The sequence below is a fragment of the Oncorhynchus nerka genome, linkage group LG28, assembly GCF_034236695.1.
Source record: "Oncorhynchus nerka isolate Pitt River linkage group LG28, Oner_Uvic_2.0, whole genome shotgun sequence".
NCBI lineage: Eukaryota > Metazoa > Chordata > Actinopteri > Salmoniformes > Salmonidae > Oncorhynchus > Oncorhynchus nerka.
The window spans coordinates 38,908,145-38,926,809 of NC_088423.1; the positions used below are offsets into that span (position 1 = coordinate 38,908,145).

At 42.7% G+C, this 18,665-nt stretch overlaps 2 protein-coding genes across 5 annotated transcripts in view; one reads left to right on the plus strand and one right to left on the minus strand.

Moving 5' to 3' along the window:
• Positions 1–18,665, plus strand: part of LOC115113214 (survival of motor neuron-related-splicing factor 30-like) — a 44,461-nt gene that overhangs the window by 16,823 nt on the left and 8,973 nt on the right. The window contains exons 1-2 of one of the 4 annotated variants that reach the window (XM_065012793.1): positions 17,440–17,564; positions 18,148–18,485. The exons of 1 other annotated variant lie outside the window; for it this stretch is intronic. The gene's annotated coding sequence lies outside the window, so the exon portion shown is untranslated. Of the gene's footprint in view, positions 1–17,439; positions 17,565–18,147; positions 18,486–18,665 lie in introns of those variants that run through there. 2 more of the 4 variants (XM_065012794.1, XM_029640602.2) reach the window with 2 other exon arrangements.
• On the minus strand, positions 11,582–14,083 carry LOC115113212 (alpha-2A adrenergic receptor-like). The gene has a single exon (XM_029640598.2). It carries the CDS (start codon positions 13,621–13,623, stop codon positions 12,355–12,357), a length of 1,269 nt encoding a protein of 422 aa, XP_029496458.2. The 5' UTR covers positions 13,624–14,083; the 3' UTR covers positions 11,582–12,354.

An 18,665-nucleotide genomic window follows, 5' to 3' on the forward strand; every position in this document is an offset into this window, starting at 1 on the left:
AAGACAAGATCCCACAACAGAAGGTGGGAAAAGTATGATCCTCAATCAGAGACAACGATAGACAGCTGCCTCTGATTGGGAACCATACTCGGCCAACAAAGAAAAAGAAAACATAGCTTTACAAAAACTAGAGTACCCACCCTAGTCACACCCTGACCTAACCAAAATATAGAGAATAAACAGGGATCTCTAAGGTCAGGGCGTGATAACAGTCTTATGGCTTGGGGGTAGAAGCTGTTAAGGAGCCTTTTGGACCTAGACTTGGCGCTCCGGTACTGCTTGCCGTGCAGTAGCAGAAAGAACAGCCTATGAATAGGGTGGCTGGAGACTTTGACAATTTTTAGGAACTTCCTCTGACACTACCTGGCATAGAGTTCTTGGATTTTATTTTAAATGTAACCTTAATTTAACTAGGCAAGTCAGTTAAGAACAAGTTCTTATTTACAATGACGGCCTACACCGGCCAAACCTGGATGACACTGGGCCAATCACGACCAGTTGTGATACAGTCTGGATTCGTACCAGGGTGTCTGTAGTGATGCCTCTAGCACTGAGCTGCAGCAACTGCGCCACTCGGGAGCAGATGGCAGGAAGCTTGGCCCCAGTGACGTACTGGGCTGTACGCACTACCCTCTGTAGCGGCTTGCGGTCGGATGCCGAGTAGTTGCCATACCAAGCTGTGATGCAACCATTCAGGATGCTCTCGATAGGCATTGTCGTGCCCTCTTCACGACTGTCTTAGTGTGTTTCGATCGTGAGAGTTTGTTAGTGATGTGGACGCCAAGGAACTTGAACTTCTCAACCCCGCTCCACTACAGCCCAATTGATGTGAATCGGTGCGTGCTTGGACCCCTTTTTCCTGTAGTCCACGTTCAGCTCTTTTGTCTTGCTCAAGTTGAGCGCAAGGTTGTTGTCCTTGCACCACACTTCCCACTGCCATGTCTCTGACGTCCTCTCTGTAGGGTGTCTCATCATTGTCGGTGATCAGTCCTACCACCGTTGTGTCATCAATAAACTTAATGATGGTGTTGAAGTCGTTAGTGGCCATGCAGTCCTGGTGAACAGGGAGTTCAGGAGGGGACGAGCACACACCCCTGAGGGGCCCCCGTATTTAGGATCAGCGTGGCAATGTGTTGTTGCCTACCTATACCACCTGGGGTCGGTATGTCCAGGATCCAGGTTCAGAGGGAGGTATTTAGCTTATTGATGAGCTTTGAGGGCAGTATGGTGTTGAACGCTGAGCTGTGGTCCACGAACAGCATCCTTTTGTCCAGATGGGAAAGGGCAGTGTGGAGTGCAATTGAGATTGCGTCATCGGCGGATCTGTTGGGGCGGTATGCGAATTGTAATGGTTCTAGGGTGTCTGGGATGTATATTAGACAAAGAAGAAAAGCACAAAATAAATGCCTTATAGAAGAATATTGGCTTATATAATATCTTAGTACTACATATTTCAAATTTGTGCATTTCAAGTGTTCTCCCCTGCCCACTTTAGATAAGTGTTTAAATATTAGATTGCATATAATTCAATCAAAGAAAACAGAGAGAAAAAAGGAGAGAGGGTGAGTTTAGGCTGTAGCCAATGGCTACATTAAGAACCTGGCAGTCTCTTTTTTCCCTCTCTCTCTGTTTTCTTCTACTGAATTCAAAATACAGTACAACATTCTGTGTTTGTCAACGAACAATGCCGGGACTAGTGTTGTGCTTCGTTTGACAGTGCCGTGCGCATATATGTATATTTCTGCCAGGAAGTGACAGGCCTTTCAGAGAATGAAATAAGTGGGAGATAGGAGGGACTTTCTAGCCTTCAGTGCAGTGGCAATGTAATGTAATCCGACACCATAGTCACTTGTTACTACAAATCGTAAACTCACTAGCTGAGTTAAAGAGACTGAGACTCAGAAGCGAATAAACATTGATAAAACAAATACATAGACAGTCCGCGAATGGACCTTTATTGTAATACACGATGACTTGTGTTTAGTAAAAAGCACTGTATAAATGTCTAGTAGATGGCTATATTGCCTTGCCTTATGTTTTATAAAAGCCAATCTAAAGACATGTTATTGCCAGTGTACCACAGCAGATGATCTGTCATTTCTCACAGACACAGCACTCGGCCCAGCAGAACCAGAACTTTTACTAAATAAATGTGTTAATTTCATACATTTAGCAATGTTGGCCTCAAGATTTTTTTGGTCTCTAACTTTTTCAGCACCACCCTTCTGTTTTTCTGTTTCGACTGAGTGACTGACAGAGTCAGAGCGGGTCTCACTCTCTCTGATGATAAGTGTTAGACTTTGAATATGAATTTGTGCCAGCTCAGCCAATCAGAAAAGCAGGCTGCCAAAAATGCTGTTATTTAGGTCAGAGGTCACCATGTGGGAGAAGTTGGAGCTCAAGGATGATCGACACGTTTCCCACTAGTAATTACCATTCAAATGGATTTTTCGTAGTCATATTTGGTAAACAGAGAGAATGATAGAGATATCATCTTTATATACTGTCACACCCTGATCTGTTTCACCTGTCCTTGTGCTTGTATCCAGCCCCTCCAGGTGTCACCCATCTTCCCCATTATCCCCTGGGTATTTAAACCTGTGTTTTCTGTCTGTCTGTGCCAGTTTCTCTTGTGTGTTCCAAGTCAACCAGCATGATTTTCCTGCTCGCCTGCCTTTTCTATTCTCTTTTGCTAGTCCTCCCGGTTTTGACCCTTGCCTGTTTTCTGGACTCTGTACCCATCGGCCTCACCATTCTGCCTGCCCTGACCTTGATCCTGCCTGCCACACTGTACCTCCTGGACTCTGAACTGATTTTGACCTTTTGTCTGTCCACGACCATTCTCTTGCCTACCCCTTTTGGATTATTAATCAATATCTGCCTCCTGTGTCGGCATCTGGGTCTCGCCTTGTGCCATTATATATACGGAGTGTACAAAACATAATATTCAGTTGCACCCCCCTCAGCACACATTCAAGTCATCAGGGCATGGACTCTACAAGGTGTTAAAGCATTCAACTGGGCATCTGGCCCATGTAGACTACAATGCTTCCCACAGTTGTGTCAAGTTGGGTGGTGGACTATTCTTGATACACAGGGGAAACTGTTGAGTGTAAAAAACCCAGAAGCGTTGCTGTTCTTGACACACTCATACCGGTGCGCCTGGTACCTACTACCATACCCGGTTCAAAAGCACTTAAATATTTTGTCTTGCCCATTCATCCTCTCAATTGCACACATACACAATCCATGTCTCTATTGTCTCAAGGCTTAACAATCCTTCTTTAACATGTTTCCTCCCCTTCAACTACTCTGATTGAAGTGGATTTAAAAGGTGACATCAATAAGGCATCATGGCTGTCACCTGGATTCACATGGTCAGTCTATGTCATGGAAAGAGCAGGTGTTCTTAATGTTTTGTACACTCAGTGCATGTCACATTATGGCATCTGTGAGCGCACGGGCAGTGCCATTGAGGCCATCTCCATATTTTTCTACTACATCTAGTTGGCAAACTGAAAGGGTGCATACTGCCAGCTTATGTTGTTCGAACATGTATAAAGCCAAGGTTCGTGATTTACTGCCACCTACAGTTATGGAATGTTTGCTCACGAGTACCACAGTATGAGTCATAATACCCATAAAACCTACACAGGGTAGTGCGTACTACCCAGTACATCACCGGGGCTAAGCTTCCTGCCATCCAGGACCTCTATACCGGTGTCAGAGGAAGGCCCTAAAAATTGCCAAAGACTCCAGCCACCCTAGTCATAGACTGTTCTCTCTGCTCCCACACGGCAAGCGGTACCGGAGCGCCAAGTCTAGGTCCAAAAGGCTTCTTAACAGCTTCTACCCCCAAGTCATAAGACTGCTGAACAGCTAATCAAATGCCTACTCGGGAATTTGCATTGACACCCCCCCCCCCCCTTTTTTTTTTACACTGCTGCTACTCGCTGTTTATTATCTATGCATACTCACTTTACCCCTACCTAATATGTAGATATTACCTCGACTAACCTGAACCCCTGCACATTGACTCTGTACCGGTACCCCCTGTATATAGCCTCTATTGTTATTTTATTGTTTCTATTTTATTTTTTACTTCAGCGCGTGTGACAAATAGAATTTGATTTGATTTAGTAGTGCTCTTTTTCATTCTATCAAGCATTCACACAGCAGAGAAGCAGATGGATGAACACTTCCATAGTAGAAACTATGCTCTGCTGCTCATTTGCAGATTGGACTATCCAATTCCCAATACCGTAATGTTACCTAATATACTGTATGTATTGGTTCTATGTAGAACTGTCCCCTGAGGTGGGTGCTGTGCTGTAGAGATAAAAAATCGAATTAACCATTGTATCACATTCAGATAAAATCTGAAGGGAATGCCAAGATACAAACATTAAGTTCTTCAACTTACTATGCTATTACAGTGGCAGAATTTTTAATCGCCACTGTGAATAATAAGTTTGTCATCAATGAAGTAGAGGCGTAGAAAATGGTTAATGTACCATATGTTATATCTGCTAAATCTTAAGAATATTGGAAATGAACTCTAGTACATAAAAACACAATCAAAGTGCTGTAGCTATTTCATTCATTTTGGCAGTGATACAGTACTGTTTGGCAAAAGAGGTACTTTTTCTGTATGTCCTACATTAAAACAAATACTGCAATAGCCCCAACACAATATAACCTATCCTACTGCATACAAATAAAAGACTGAAATGAATAAATCTATGTGCCCATCAAATCAAATGTACACTAATCTACTTATGTGCACTCAAGGATCAGGAATCATCTCTTTTCAGAGATGGTCCACAGATGAGTATTTGATTTTTCAATATTTTCAGTATTTTCAATTCATTATCAATATTTTTTTACATTCATGATATACTGTATATTGGCACAACTCTGCTCAATGTATTAACCAATGTGTATTGGCTTAAGTCTTCATCAGAGTGTCCGAAACTCTGATGAAGGCGTGAGGCGATATATGTTGATGTATTTGTTTTTTTAAATTGCTTGGCCCACACATTAAGGTTTTTTAAAACTTTCAAATCAAATCAAATGTTATCTGTCACATACACATGGTTAGCAGATGTTAATGTGAGTGTAGCGAAATGCTTGTGCTTCTAGTTCCGACAATGCAGTAATAACCAACAAGTAATCTAACTAACAATTCCAAAACTACTGTCTTATACACACAAGTGTAAGGGGATAAAGAATATGTACATAAAGATATATGAATGAGTGATGGTACAGAGCGGCATAGGCAAGATGCAATAGATGGTATCGAGTACAGTATATACATATGAGATGAGTATGTAAACAAAGTGGCATAGTTAAAGTGGCTAGTGATACATGTATTACATAAAGATGCAGTAGATGATAGAGTACAGTATATACGTATACATATGAGATGAATAATGTAGGGTATGTAAACATTATATTAGGTAGCATTGTTTAAAGTGGCTAGTGATATATTTTACATCATTTCCCATCAATTCCCATTATTAAAGTGGCTGGAGTTGAGTCAGTGTGTTGGCAGCAGCCACTCAATGTTAGTGGTGGCTGTTTAACAGTCTGATGGCCTTGAGATAGAAGCTGTTTTTCAGTCTCTCGGTCCCAGCTTTGATGCACCTGTACTGACCTCGCCTTCTGGATGATAGCGGGGTGAACAGGCAGTGGCTCGGGTGGTTGTTGTCCTTGATGATCTTTATGGCCTTCCTGTAACATCGGGTGGTGTAGGTGTCCTGGAGGGCAGGTAGTTTGCCCCCGGTGATGCATTGTGCAGACCTCACTACCCTCTGGAGAGCCTTACGGTTGTGCGCGGAGCAGTTGCCGTACCAGGCGGTGATACAGCCCGCCAGGATGCTCTTGATTGTGCAACTGTAGAAGTTTGCTTTTGGTGACAAGCCAAATTTCTTCAGCCTCCTGAGGTTGAAGAGGCGCTGCTGCGCCTTCTTCACGATGCTGTCTGTGTGGGTGGACCAATTCAGTTTGTCTGTGATGTGTATGCCGAGGAACTTAAAACTTGCTACCCTCTCCACTACTGTTCCATCGATGTGGATAGGGGGGTGTTCCCTCTGCTGTTTCCTGAAGTCCACAATCATCTCCTTAGTTTTGTTGACATTGAGTGTGAGGTTATTTTCCTGACACCACACTCCCGAGGGCCCTCACCTCCTCCCTGTAGGCCGTCTCGTCGTTGTTGGTAATCAGGCCTACCACTGTTGTGTCGTCCACAAACTTGATGATTGAGTTGGAGGCGTGCGTGGCCACGCAGTCGTGGGTGAACAGGGAGTACAGGAGAGGGCTCAGAACGCACCCTTGTGGGGCCCCAGTGTTGAGGATCAGCGGGGTGGAGATGTTGTTGCCTACCCTCACCACCTGGGGGCGGCCCGTCAGGAAGTCCAGTACCCAGTTGCACAGGGCGGGGTCGAGATCCAGGGTCTCGAGCTTGATGACGAGCTTGGAGGGTACTATGGTGTTGAATGCCGAGCTGTAGTCGATGAACAGCATTCTCACATAGGTATTCCTCTTGTCCAGATGGGTTAGGGCAGTGTGCAGTGTGGTTGAGATTGCATCGTCTGTGGACCTATTTGGGCGGTAAGCAAATTGGAGTGGGTCTAGGGTGTCAGGTAGGGTGGAGGTGATATGGTCCTTGACTAGTCTCTCAAAGCACTTCATGATGACGGAAGTGAGTGCTACGGGGCGGTGGTCGTTTAGCTCAGTTACCTTAGCTTTCTTGGGAACAGGAACAATGGTGGCCCTCTTGAAGCATATGGGAACAGCAGACTGGGATAGGGATTGATTGAATATGTCCGTAAAGACACCAGCCAGCTGGTCTGCGCATGCTCTGAGGGCGCGGCTGGGGATGCCGTCTGGGCCTGCAGCCTTGCGAGGGTTAACACGTTTAAATGTTTTACTCACCTCGGCTGCAGTGAAGCAGAGGCCGCATGTTTTGGTTGCAGGCCGTGTCAGTGGCACTGTATTGTCCTCAAAGCGGGCAAAAAAGTTATTTAGTCTGCCTGGGAGCAAGACATCCTGGTCCGTGACGGGGCTGGTTTTCATTTTGTAATCCGTGATTGACTGTAGACCCTGCCACATACCTCTTGTGTCTGAGCCGTTGAATTGAGATTCTACTTTGTCTCTATACTGAGGCTTAGCTTGTTTGATTGCCTTGCGGAGGGAATAGCTACACTGTTTGTATTCGTTCATATTTCCGGTCACCTTGCCCTGATTAAAAGCAGTGGTTTGCGCTTTCAGTTTCACGCGAATGCTGCCATCAATCCACGGTTTCTGGTTTGGGAATGTTTTCAACGCACGTTCTAATGAACTTGCACACCGAATCAGCGTATTCGTCAATGTTGTTGTCTGACGCAATACGAAACATATCCCAGTCCACGTGATGGAAGCAGTCTTGGAGTGTGGAATCAGATTGGTCGGACCAGCGTTGAACAGACCTCAGCGTGGGAGCTTCTTGTTTTAGTTTCTGTCTGTAGGCAGGGATCAACAAAATGGAGTCGTGGTCATCTTTTCCGAAAGGAGGGCGGGGCAGGGCCTTTTATGCATCGCGGAAGTTAGAATAGCAGTGATCCAAGGTTTTGCCAGCCCTGGTTGCGCAATCGATATGCTGATACAATTTAGGGAGTCTTGTTTTCAGATTAGCCTTGTTAAAATCCCCAGCTACAATGAATGCAGCCTCAGGATGTATGGATTCCAGTTTGCAAAGAGTCAAATAAAGTTAGTTCAGAGCCATCGATGTGTCTGCTTGGGGGGGAATATATAAGGCTGTGATTATAATCGAAGAGAATTCCCTTGGTAGATAATGCGGTCGACATTTGATTGTGAGGAATTCTAAATCAGGTGAACAGAAGGACTTGAGTTCCAGTATGCTTTTGTGACCACACCACGTCTCGTTAGCCATAAGGCATACGCCCCGCCCCTCTTCTTACCAGAAAGATGTTTGTTTCTGTCGGCGCGATGCGTGGAGAAACCAGCTGGCTGCACCGACTCCGATAGCGTCACTCCAGTGAGCCATGTTTCCGTGAAGCAAAGAACGTTACAGTCTCTGATGTCCCTCTGGAATGCTACCCTTGCTCGTTTCATCAACCTTGTTGTCAAGAGACTGGACATTCGCGAGAAGTATACTGGGGAGTGGTGCACGATGAGCCCGTCTCCTGAGTCTGACCAGAAGACCGCTACGTTTCCCTCTTTTACGAAGTCGTTTTTTTGGGTCGCCGGCTGGGATCCATTCCGTTGTCCTGGGTGAAAGGCAGAACACAGGATCCGCTTCGCGAAAGTCATATTCTTGGTCGTACTGATAGTGAGTTGACACTGATCTTATATTCAGTAGTTCTTCTCGACTGTATGTAATGAAACCTAAGATGACCTGGGGTACTAATGTAAGAAATAACACGTAAAAAAAAAAAAAAACTGCATAGTTTCCTAGGAACGTGAAGCGAGGCGGCCATCTCTGTCGGCGCCGGAAGTCAAACTCACACAAGTGCCTCAACTTGGATTTTGTATTCTACTTAGCGCCGACATTTGTGGGTATAATTTTCCCTTTAGCTTTTCTAGTACTATTCCCCTCCAAGAGCACCTGTACTTGTTTTGGAATACCTGAAGCGCTCCTGCTACTTATTTTTCTTCTGCTCAGTATATGCTGATGATAATCCACCCCTCTTCTCATGGCATTCATATCAATATGTTGACCTTTCCAAGCCATTTCAAGTATGATAGCAGCTACTCTTTGTTGTGGTCTTGCAGGTTCTTTGTTTGATTCGATACACTGCTTTACCCTCTTAGTATTCCTGGCATGTGCTCTGACACTTTTTGCCTTGGTTTCATAGTTTTTCTCATTTTTACAGGCGCTCCTCCCCTAAACCTGCTCAGTATTGTGTTTTACCATCTCAGTGCGTGAAACCCCCTCCAGCACTGACTACACCAGCAATGATTCAGACACAGTACAGTTGAATTTTCCAGAATCACTGTGACTTAATGTGGCTTAGGGAGTTAAATGGGGAGAGGCAGACTTGAGATCAATGTGAAAATCGTGGGAACTACTGCCATACACAGCTTATTAAGCATACAAGCCTGGGTGTCATAGCCATAAATTGCGGCCCTGTTCGAGGACCTTAGACTGGGAAATAAATTATTGACGGAAACCCAGAAGAAAAAATGTGTGTGTGTGAAAGTGTGGCAATGAGGATAGCACTACAGTGCTAGCGTAACCTGTAAAAATATAAACTCAGTGTTGAAATGATGCTAAATCAAAGTGATTTTAGGTTAAAAGGCCATAATTGTTTTGCACATACATGTTTAAAAGAACATAACTTACCTGTGATGACCACATTACTTTTATCAACTGTAGGAAGAACTGCTTTATCTAGTCAAAGGTTCAACAAATACGGTCTTTGTTTCCACAATTCCCTCTTACTACTTTGAGCAATTGAGATTAATATACATATGCATTCACATTCAACCTTTTTAGTATCTGTTAAAAACTGCTCAACCAAAACTTTTAATTGTAATGTATGCACAGCTGGCAATGCATGGCACATGCCTTCATTATTCTCCTGGTTGTTATTTTGATTAAAAGAACTAAGAACATCCAGAAGCTAAACACGATGAATGCTAATGACTTCGGATATATTCCATATCCTCTGCAGATTTTGGGAAGTCAAGCAAATTACATCTTTAGAGGATCTGAGTTTCACAGGCAATATATTCATTATGTCTCTCCATCTGTCTCTCTCTCTCTCCTCTCCTGCCCTCTCCCTTGGTTCTTTACTCTGATAAGAGGCAATCTATCTTGTTAACTGAATGGGCTTTTAACATTAGAGGTAAAAAAGTAATGAGTGATCCATTTCCTGCATATCTGACACCTGCCTCAGGAGGATAATGATGGAGGATGATGGAACAGAATGGGGAGAGGGGTGCAAACTACAGACTACACAAATCTTCCCTCTAATCTGATGGGAAAGTGTGACCACTTCCGTTTCGTTTTTAATGGTCTTCAAGAGCAAAACGCACAAAAACAGTAGCTATGTCCCAATGCCATGTCACAATATGATGACAAATGACATTGAAACAATGTTGATTCAACCAGTTTGTGCCCAGCGGGTTTTGTTGTGTACATTTGACATGTCAGATGGTTCGTGGGAATCCATCAAAGATGGGTCTATAGTTTAACATCCGTGGTGACTGGTGAGTAATAGTTGTTGTATTTTAAGACTGGCTACATGGCTAAACCCAAGTATGTGTACCACAGGAATGTTAAACAGCAGAACTGCTGCAACTGAGGCATATTCTATCTATTGGAATGAGAAAGGACTGTTGGAGCTGAGTTATGATAATCCCTAATGGTGTGTATTTTACTGTGTGCCTTCCTCACTGGCAAAAACATTCAAATGAAATAACACATATTGAAACGGATAATGAGAATGCCACCATAATTCTGTTGTACAGTATAACACTAGAAGAACCAATGCAAACGAATTTCAAAGCCTCTAATGTTTCCATAGAAGAAAAGAGAATGCTAATCAAAGAAACTGTCTGACACCGAGGCCGGCCTAAATAAGGCTGTGAATATTACATCACAATGCAATTACACACACCTTAATGTTTGGAGTACAGGGCCAATAACATTTGGCTCTTGATATGTTTCTTGTTTGACTTGGGGGAAGGATTTAATGATATCTGCAACTGTAGAATTATTATTTCTGCTGAGCTGAACTGAGCTGTGTTCAATATTGTTGTGCCAGCCATTACCTTGTAGGCATACTTTCCCTCTCATTTGATTTGCATTGTTCTTACTGGTAGTTTGGTGGGAGGGGGCTCTTTGAAGGCAATGCAATTTGTTTTGATGAGAGTTTCATCACCCACTTGAGAGAAGACGATGAAACACAGGGAGATAATGGCTCCTCAGAATACACTTATCATGTTCCAATGGCCCTCATGAATAGGGCTTTATGTAATGTTCATGTTCATTCTCTGCCATTTTGTGTTGATTTCAGTGCTATATTCCCCTGCTCGTGGTCATAATATGTAATAATATGTCTCATAAGTTTTTATACAAAGGCTTATTTCATACCGAGACCATTTCTAGTCCGATTAGCCTGATAAGCAACAGAATATGTTGTGTGAAGAATTTAAGAATAGTTCCACAGCATGTTGCATAATTCTCACTTATGTGATAATGTAAGCAGAACAATTACTGTTATAGTATGGGAAACCCGTTTTATTTCAGTCACATCGATAAGGCGATAGAGTTCCTCTATTGTTTTTTTTTTTTTCAAGATACCTGAAATGGTGGCGATAAAGTAAATGCAAGACCCCAGAAAGAGGGAAGTGAAGGCAACTGCATGCATATTTTGATTTATGAGCAATAGAGTTAATTTTGCTATGGCTCATCGACAGGGGTTGCAGTGACTCGTGTGCATCACTAACATAATTAACTTCTCTCTGATGGCAGAAATCCAACATCCCATCACTTAATGTACTGTTTTACTTAAAAAAAAAAAAAAGTGATAACCTCTCTTTTGTGTGCATCATGAATATTGGCAGGCTGTGCGTGAAAGATTATAAAAAAATAATACACTGTATACAGTATACACCATAAAATCTGTTGATTGTGGGTGGATTATTGGCATGGTGTTTCCTCTCTCTACTGATAAGCACACAGTAGATGATTCAGTCTGTTGCCCTGTGGGAACCCAGGTTCTCTCTTTCTGTTGGCTCCTCTGGGTCTGTGCCTCTGTGCAATATGGTACATGAAGGAAACGCAGTTGTGGTTGAAACATGATTGTCCTTATTCAATAAGTAGAATACAATTGAAACGATTAGAGTGCAGTGTTGTAAGTTTGAGTATTTGTTTTCTGGAACATTTACTTAATGTACAACAATACCCCTAAAACTCAATGGGTACCCCAACGAACGTAAACTGATAGAACATACTGTAAAATTGAATACATGTGTAAATATGTTTATTCATTATACGCACATATGCTCCCTGTATATCTGCACAGCTAATCGATTATGCATGACTGAATTGTAGCCTACATAATAACATTAAGCATCCTCCATGGAGATACAAGCCAGCTGCCTCACTACATAAGCATGAAGTAAAACATGGAATGTCAAATACATTTAAATGTATGTGGTGGGATTAAAGATTGTAATGATCTCAAAACGATCGTACATTGACACACATGTACAAAATTAATGATACAAGTATTTCCCAATAGGTATATTTTCTTTCCATGAGAAACTGTACATGACTCCAACTTGTAAACAATTAAATCTGTATTCAGACAAGAAACAGTAGCTAGTCCAAAAAAAGTATATTCATAGCCCTCGTCTATCCTTCTTGCAAAGGATCTTTTTGAAAGACCTCCTGAAGTCATTGTTGAAAATAGTGTAAATGACTGGATTCAGCGAGCTATTGCAGTATCCAAACCAGAAGAAGAAATTGAACAATGTCTCGGGGACACAGCAGGACTCACATATGGCGGTGAGTGTGTACGTGAAGAAGAAGGGGAACCAGCAGACAACAAACACTCCCATGACCACAGCCAGAACAAAGGTGAAGCGCTTCTCTCTGTTCTGCCTTCCTTTCCACCGGCTCACTTTCACACACTGCTGTGCATCATAATCTTTAGGGGACGGGTCTTCTAGTTTCACCTGACTCACTTTGGTCTTTCCCTTTCTCAGCTTCATTTTGATGGAGCACTGGTTCTCATTCCCATCAGACGAGGAGCACTCTTCCCCCACGTCGATTCCATTGACCTCCTCACCCTCCTCCACTCCATCTCTACCTCCTCTGTTCCTTCTCTCCAGGGGGTCCTGCTGAACTAAGCCATACTGACTTTTATCTGGATTATTGTTTCCCCTTCTCCTTTCACCCAGAGGGGCCCTGGTTCTATTCTTTGCAACCTGGTAAATTCGAACGTAGACCAGAATCATGATCACACAGGGGGCGAAGAATGAGGCGGTGCTGGAGAATATGATGTACCACTTCTCCTCATTGATCTTACATGTGGGACCCTCCTCTTTGGCCCCTTCCTTCTCCATTGAAATGAGAGGTGGGAATGATATAATGGCAGCCAGCACCCACACGAATAACACTATACATTTGATCCTGCGTGGTGTCCTTTTCGAGTTGTACTCAATGGCTTGAGTGACTGACCAGTATCTGTCCAGACTTATGGCACACAGATGCGTGATGGACGAGGTGCAGAACAGAACATCCAGGGCCAGGTAGATCTCACACCACACTTGACCAAAGTACCAATATCCCATCAGTTCATTAGCCAGAGAAAAGGGCATCACCAGAGTGGCCACTAGAATGTCTGCACATGCCAAGGACACTAAAAACAAGTTCTGAGGGGCTCTTAGGGCTCGGCTGGTCAACACAGCGATGACCACTAGGACATTACCGAACACTGTGAGGAGAATAAGGATACCCACCAGTATTGTCAGAGGCACAGAAGTCTGCACAGTGTAAGGGAGCCTGCCAGGCAAAGTCTTGTTGCTGTTGGTCAAGTTATCACACCCCATAAGGTTGAAGCTGGGGTCCTTACAAGACAAGTCAACCAATCCACTGTTATGGCACATTCGTTAATTAAGCGTCCCACGATAACGTAGCCTTTAAGTTTTGCCCACTGGGGAAAATGTCATATCAACAATCTCACATACAAATAATCTCAAAATGTGGTTTTACTCCTTTGTTTTCTAGCATCCAAAAATGTAATTTCCTCCATTTACACATTCAGGAAAAAAGTGGTAATTCGTTATCCTCTTCCTTCGAGCTTCAAACACTTCAAATTGTCCCACGTTGTGCATGGAATAGCATCGACAGGATTATATTTCTCTGCCACTGAAACAGTAGTTGGTGAAGCAGATATGTATGTGGCAGAGGAGGGGATTGCCGCTTTTTATATGGTGGTGAGCCTCATCTCCCTAGTCAGTATATCTTAGTGGGAATAATGGGCGGGGTCCAATTACTATCGGAGCTACAGAAGAGTTTCATTGTTGCTTTCCAAATTGTACATTGACAAAATACCTTGTCATTCCAAATATATCTATATTTTTTTAATTTTGTGACTATGTCTAGGCTAGTGTTTATTAATGAACCACATGAGATATTAGTAATCTTATTTCATAATCTCGGGTAGCCTAGTGGTTAAGTGTTTTTTATTTATTTATTTTATTTCACCTTTATTTAACCAGGTAGGCTAGTTGAAAATAAGTTCTCATTTGCAACTGTGACCTGGCCAAGATAAAGCAAAGCAGTGTGACACAGACAACAACACAGAGTTACACATGGAGTAAACAATAAACAAGCCAATAACACAATAAACAAGTCAATGACACAGTAGAAAAAATCAAGTCTATATACAGTGTGTGCAAAAGGCATGAGGTAGGCAATAAATAGGCCATAGGAGCGAATAATTACAATTTAGCAGATTAACACTGGAGTGATAAATGAGCAGATGATGTGCAAGTAGAGATACCGGTGTGCAAAAGAGCAGAAAAGTAAATAAAATAAAAAGGGGATGAGGTAGGTAGATTGGGTGGGCTATTTACAGATGGACTATGTACAGCTGCAGCGATCGGTTAGCTGCTCAGATAGTTGATGTTTAAAATTGGTGAGGGAAATAAGTCTTCAACTTCAGCGATTTTTGCAATTTGTTCCAGTCACTGGCAGCAGAGAACTGGAAGGAAAGGCGGCCAAATGAAATGTTGGCTTTGGGGATGATCAGTGAGATATACCTGCAGGAATGTGTGCTACGGGTGGGTGTTGTTATCATGACCAGTGAACTGAGATAAGGCAGAGCTTTACCTAACAGACTTATAGATGACCTGGAGCCCGTGGGTCTTGCGACGAATATGTAGCGAGGGCCAGCCGACTAGGGCATACAGGTCGCAGTGGTAGGTGGTATAAGGTGATTTGGTAACAAAACTGATGGCACTGTGATAGACTGCATCCAGTTTGCTGAGTAGAGTATTTGAAGCTATTTTGTAGATGACATCGCTTAAGTCAAGGATCGGTAGGACAGTCAGTTTTACTAGGGTAAGTTTGGCGGCGTGAGTGAAGGAGGCTTTGTTGAGCCAGTAACTGAAAGGTCGCTGGTTCCAATATATATTTTTTTATATTTAACCTTTATTTTAACAGGGAAGACATATTGAGACCTGGGTCGCTTTTACAAATGCACCCTGTATATACAACGCAAATATACACATTGAACCCAAACTAATATATATATGCTTTTATATACACAGTGCTTTCGGAAAGTATTCAGATACTTCACTTTTTCCACATTTTGTTACGTTACAGCCTTCTAAAATGTATTACATTTTTTCCCCCTCATCAATCTACACGCCATACCCCATAATGACAAAGTGAAAATAGGTTTTTAGACATTTTTGCTAATTTATTCAAAACCAAAAACCGAAATGCCTTGGGGATGCTGTGGGGATGTTTTTCAGCGGCAGGGACTGGAAGACTAGTCAGGATCGAGGGAAAGATGAACAGAGCCAAGTACAGACATATCCTTGATGAAAACCTGCTTCAGAGCGAATGTTAATCTTCCAACAGGACAACGGCCCTAAGCACACAGCCAAGACAACGCAGGAATGGCTTCGGGACAAGTCTTTCAAGGTCCCTGAGTCAGCATGCCATAACCTGGACTTGAACCCGATCAGGCCTGAAAAATAGCTGTGCAGCAACACTCCCCATTCAACCTTACAGAGCTTGAGAGGATCTGCAGAAAATATTGGAAGAATCTCCCCAAATACAGGTGTGCCAAGCTTGTAGCATCATACTCAAGAAGACTTAAGGCTGTAATCATTCCCGAAGGTGCTTCAACAAAGTACTGAGTTAAGGGTTTGAATACCTATGTAAATATGATAAACGTGTCTAAAAACCTGTTTTTGCTTTGCGATTATGGGGTATTGTGTGTAGATTCAAAAACTATTGAAAAGATTTTAGAATAAGGCTGTAACGTAACAAAATGTGGAAAAAGTCAAGGGGTCTGAATACTCTCCGAATGCACTGTACATACACATTCATATACAAAAACACAGTCATGGGAAGCACAAATAAACAATCACAAATCACCCAGAAAAACAAGTTACATTACTCCACAAATAAGTCCCCAATCAATACTTGAAATTGTCCGAAGGGGCACCAGAACATTAAGATGAAATGCATTTTTAATTTTGTTCCAGTAATACGGTGCATTAAAACTCAAAGCAGATGTACCTGGCTCGGTGGAGACGCTAGGAACCTTGAGTTAATCCAATAATCCCCGAGCCGACTAGGTGAAAAATCTGTTGAATTGCCCTTGAGCAAGGCACTTAACTCTAAAGTCTCCCTGGATAAAAGCGTCTTGTAAATTACTTATTTTTATGTAAAAAAAAATGCTAATGACAGCAAGTAGCCTAAATTAATTGCTGCAAACAGTAGGCCTAAATAATAGCTTCATATATTATTATGCGCTCTACTCCGATTTCAGAGCACTCTCTTCTGCGTGTGCGAGAGCACAGAATAACTGATTCATTTACGAAGGTGCAACACCCATTGAATATGACTTGTCAGTAAACCATTCTCCTCAGCCAGAGCGTCCAGTGTGCGCTCTGAACACTATGAGAGCAAAACGCTCTGAATTTATGAACAGACAATCTGTCAATGCTCTGAATTTACTAAACGTAACAGACACACCGGAGGCAATTTACGAACGCACCCTGATATGACTTGTTGAAGACAAACTGACGGCTCTTATTAAATGGTGCGTTTGTAAATTCACTCTGGCTATCTACTCCGATTTGAGAGTACTCTCGTCTAAGTGTGCAGAATAATTTATGAATTTACGAACCTGCAAAACTGGTCAAATATGACCGGTGTCAGTAAACGTAGGCAAAAAACGTTCTAGATGACATGAAAACAGCATAACCAGTTTTGCTGGTGCATTTATATACACACACAACACCGCTGAATATGATCGGTGTCCAAAGTCAGCTGCAGTTATAGTCACCAATGCTCTAGGTAACATGGAAACAGCCTGACCACCTCTGCTAGGGTAAGCACAATGGTCAGCGTGAGGTGTTACTCATTTGTGTCTGGAAGTAGCTAGCAAGCTAGCCAAATTTAGCCAGTTAGCTTGAGTGCTGTTGTGAGGTCAGAACGCTCTGATCAAACCTACCCCTCTCCAGAGCGTTCAGTGTGTACACCGAGAGTGAAACACTCTTAATTTACGAACGGACCCTATGAGTTACAGTCAGTTGACCTTTACAGTGAATTCGTTAGGATGTCGATTCAAATACCAATTGTCCATTTTAAGTACCAGGGACATAATTTATTGGGATAAAGCCCCATCTGCTGACAATGAGCGAAATGACACTTTGGCAGCCTACTATCGCGAGAATAACATGTTATAAGAAATAATCGACATTTCCGGTTTATTTTTAAGATATTTATTTTTGCTGATATATGAGAACCTATTTCAGTAAAATCTGAATGTGCGTATTTATTCAGTTGAAACAAATACAGAAAGGTAAGATTATTAATGAACATTTAGCCGTTTTGAATGTGTTTTCTTTTGCAAAAATGGCACTGGATGCCAGCTGTCACTGTGTTGTGGCGATGGCCTACAAATTAACTAACGTTAGCCATCTAGCGGTAACGTTAGTTAGCTGACATTCTTGCCAGCGATGCCTATTTGAAATGTATTTGAAAGTCAATAGCTAGATTTGATACCTATCAGAGTAAGGAAATAAAGAGAACTAACGTTAGTTACATGAGAACCGAGTGCTGAAAATGTGTTAACCCTCCACCGAAATGTAACTAGCTACGCTAGATAGCCAATTAAGCTAACTAGCCAGCTGGAATTTGTTGTGTAGCTACACATGTCCAAAAGTATGCAGGCACCCCTTCAAATTAGTTTATTCGACTATTTCAGCCACACCCGTATACGCAGCTGACCAGCGTATAAAATCAAGCACACAGCCATGCAATCTCCACAGTCAAACATTGTCAGTAGAATGGCGCATACTGAAGCGCTCAGTGACTGTCAAATGGCATAGTCATAGGATGCCACCTTTCCAACAAGTAAGATTGTCAAATTTCTACCCTGCTAGAGCTGCCCCAGTCAAAATCGTCTGTCCTCGGTTGCAACACTCTACCGAAGCAACGTCCGCACAAAAACTGTTCATGAAATGGGTCTCCATGGCCAAGCAGCCGCAGACAAGCCTAAGATCACCATGTGCAATGCCAAGCGTTGGCTGGAGTGGTGTAAAGCTCACCACCATTGGACTGGAGCAGTGGAAACTCGTTCACTGGAGTGAGGAATCACGCTTCGCCTTCTGGCAGTCTGGCGGACAAATCTGGGTTTGGCGGATGCCAGGAGAGCGCTACCTTCCTGATTAAGGTTTGGTGGAGGAGGGATAATGGTCTGGCGCTGTTTTTCATAGTTCGGGTGAGGCCCCTTAGTTCCGGTGAAGGGACATTTTAACGCTACAGCATACAATGATATTCTAGACTATTCTGTGCTTCCAACTTTGTGGCAACAGTTTGGGGAAGGCCCTTTCCTATATAAAATGTTATTTGTCACATGCCGAATACAACAGGTACCTACCAGGTAATTACCTAACCATTA

Bases quoted from the DNA above. Each gene is read 5' to 3' on its own strand.
- LOC115113212 (XM_029640598.2), bottom strand. From the start codon at position 13,623: ATGTGCCATAACAGTGGATTGGTTGACTTGTCTTGTAAGGACCCCAGC.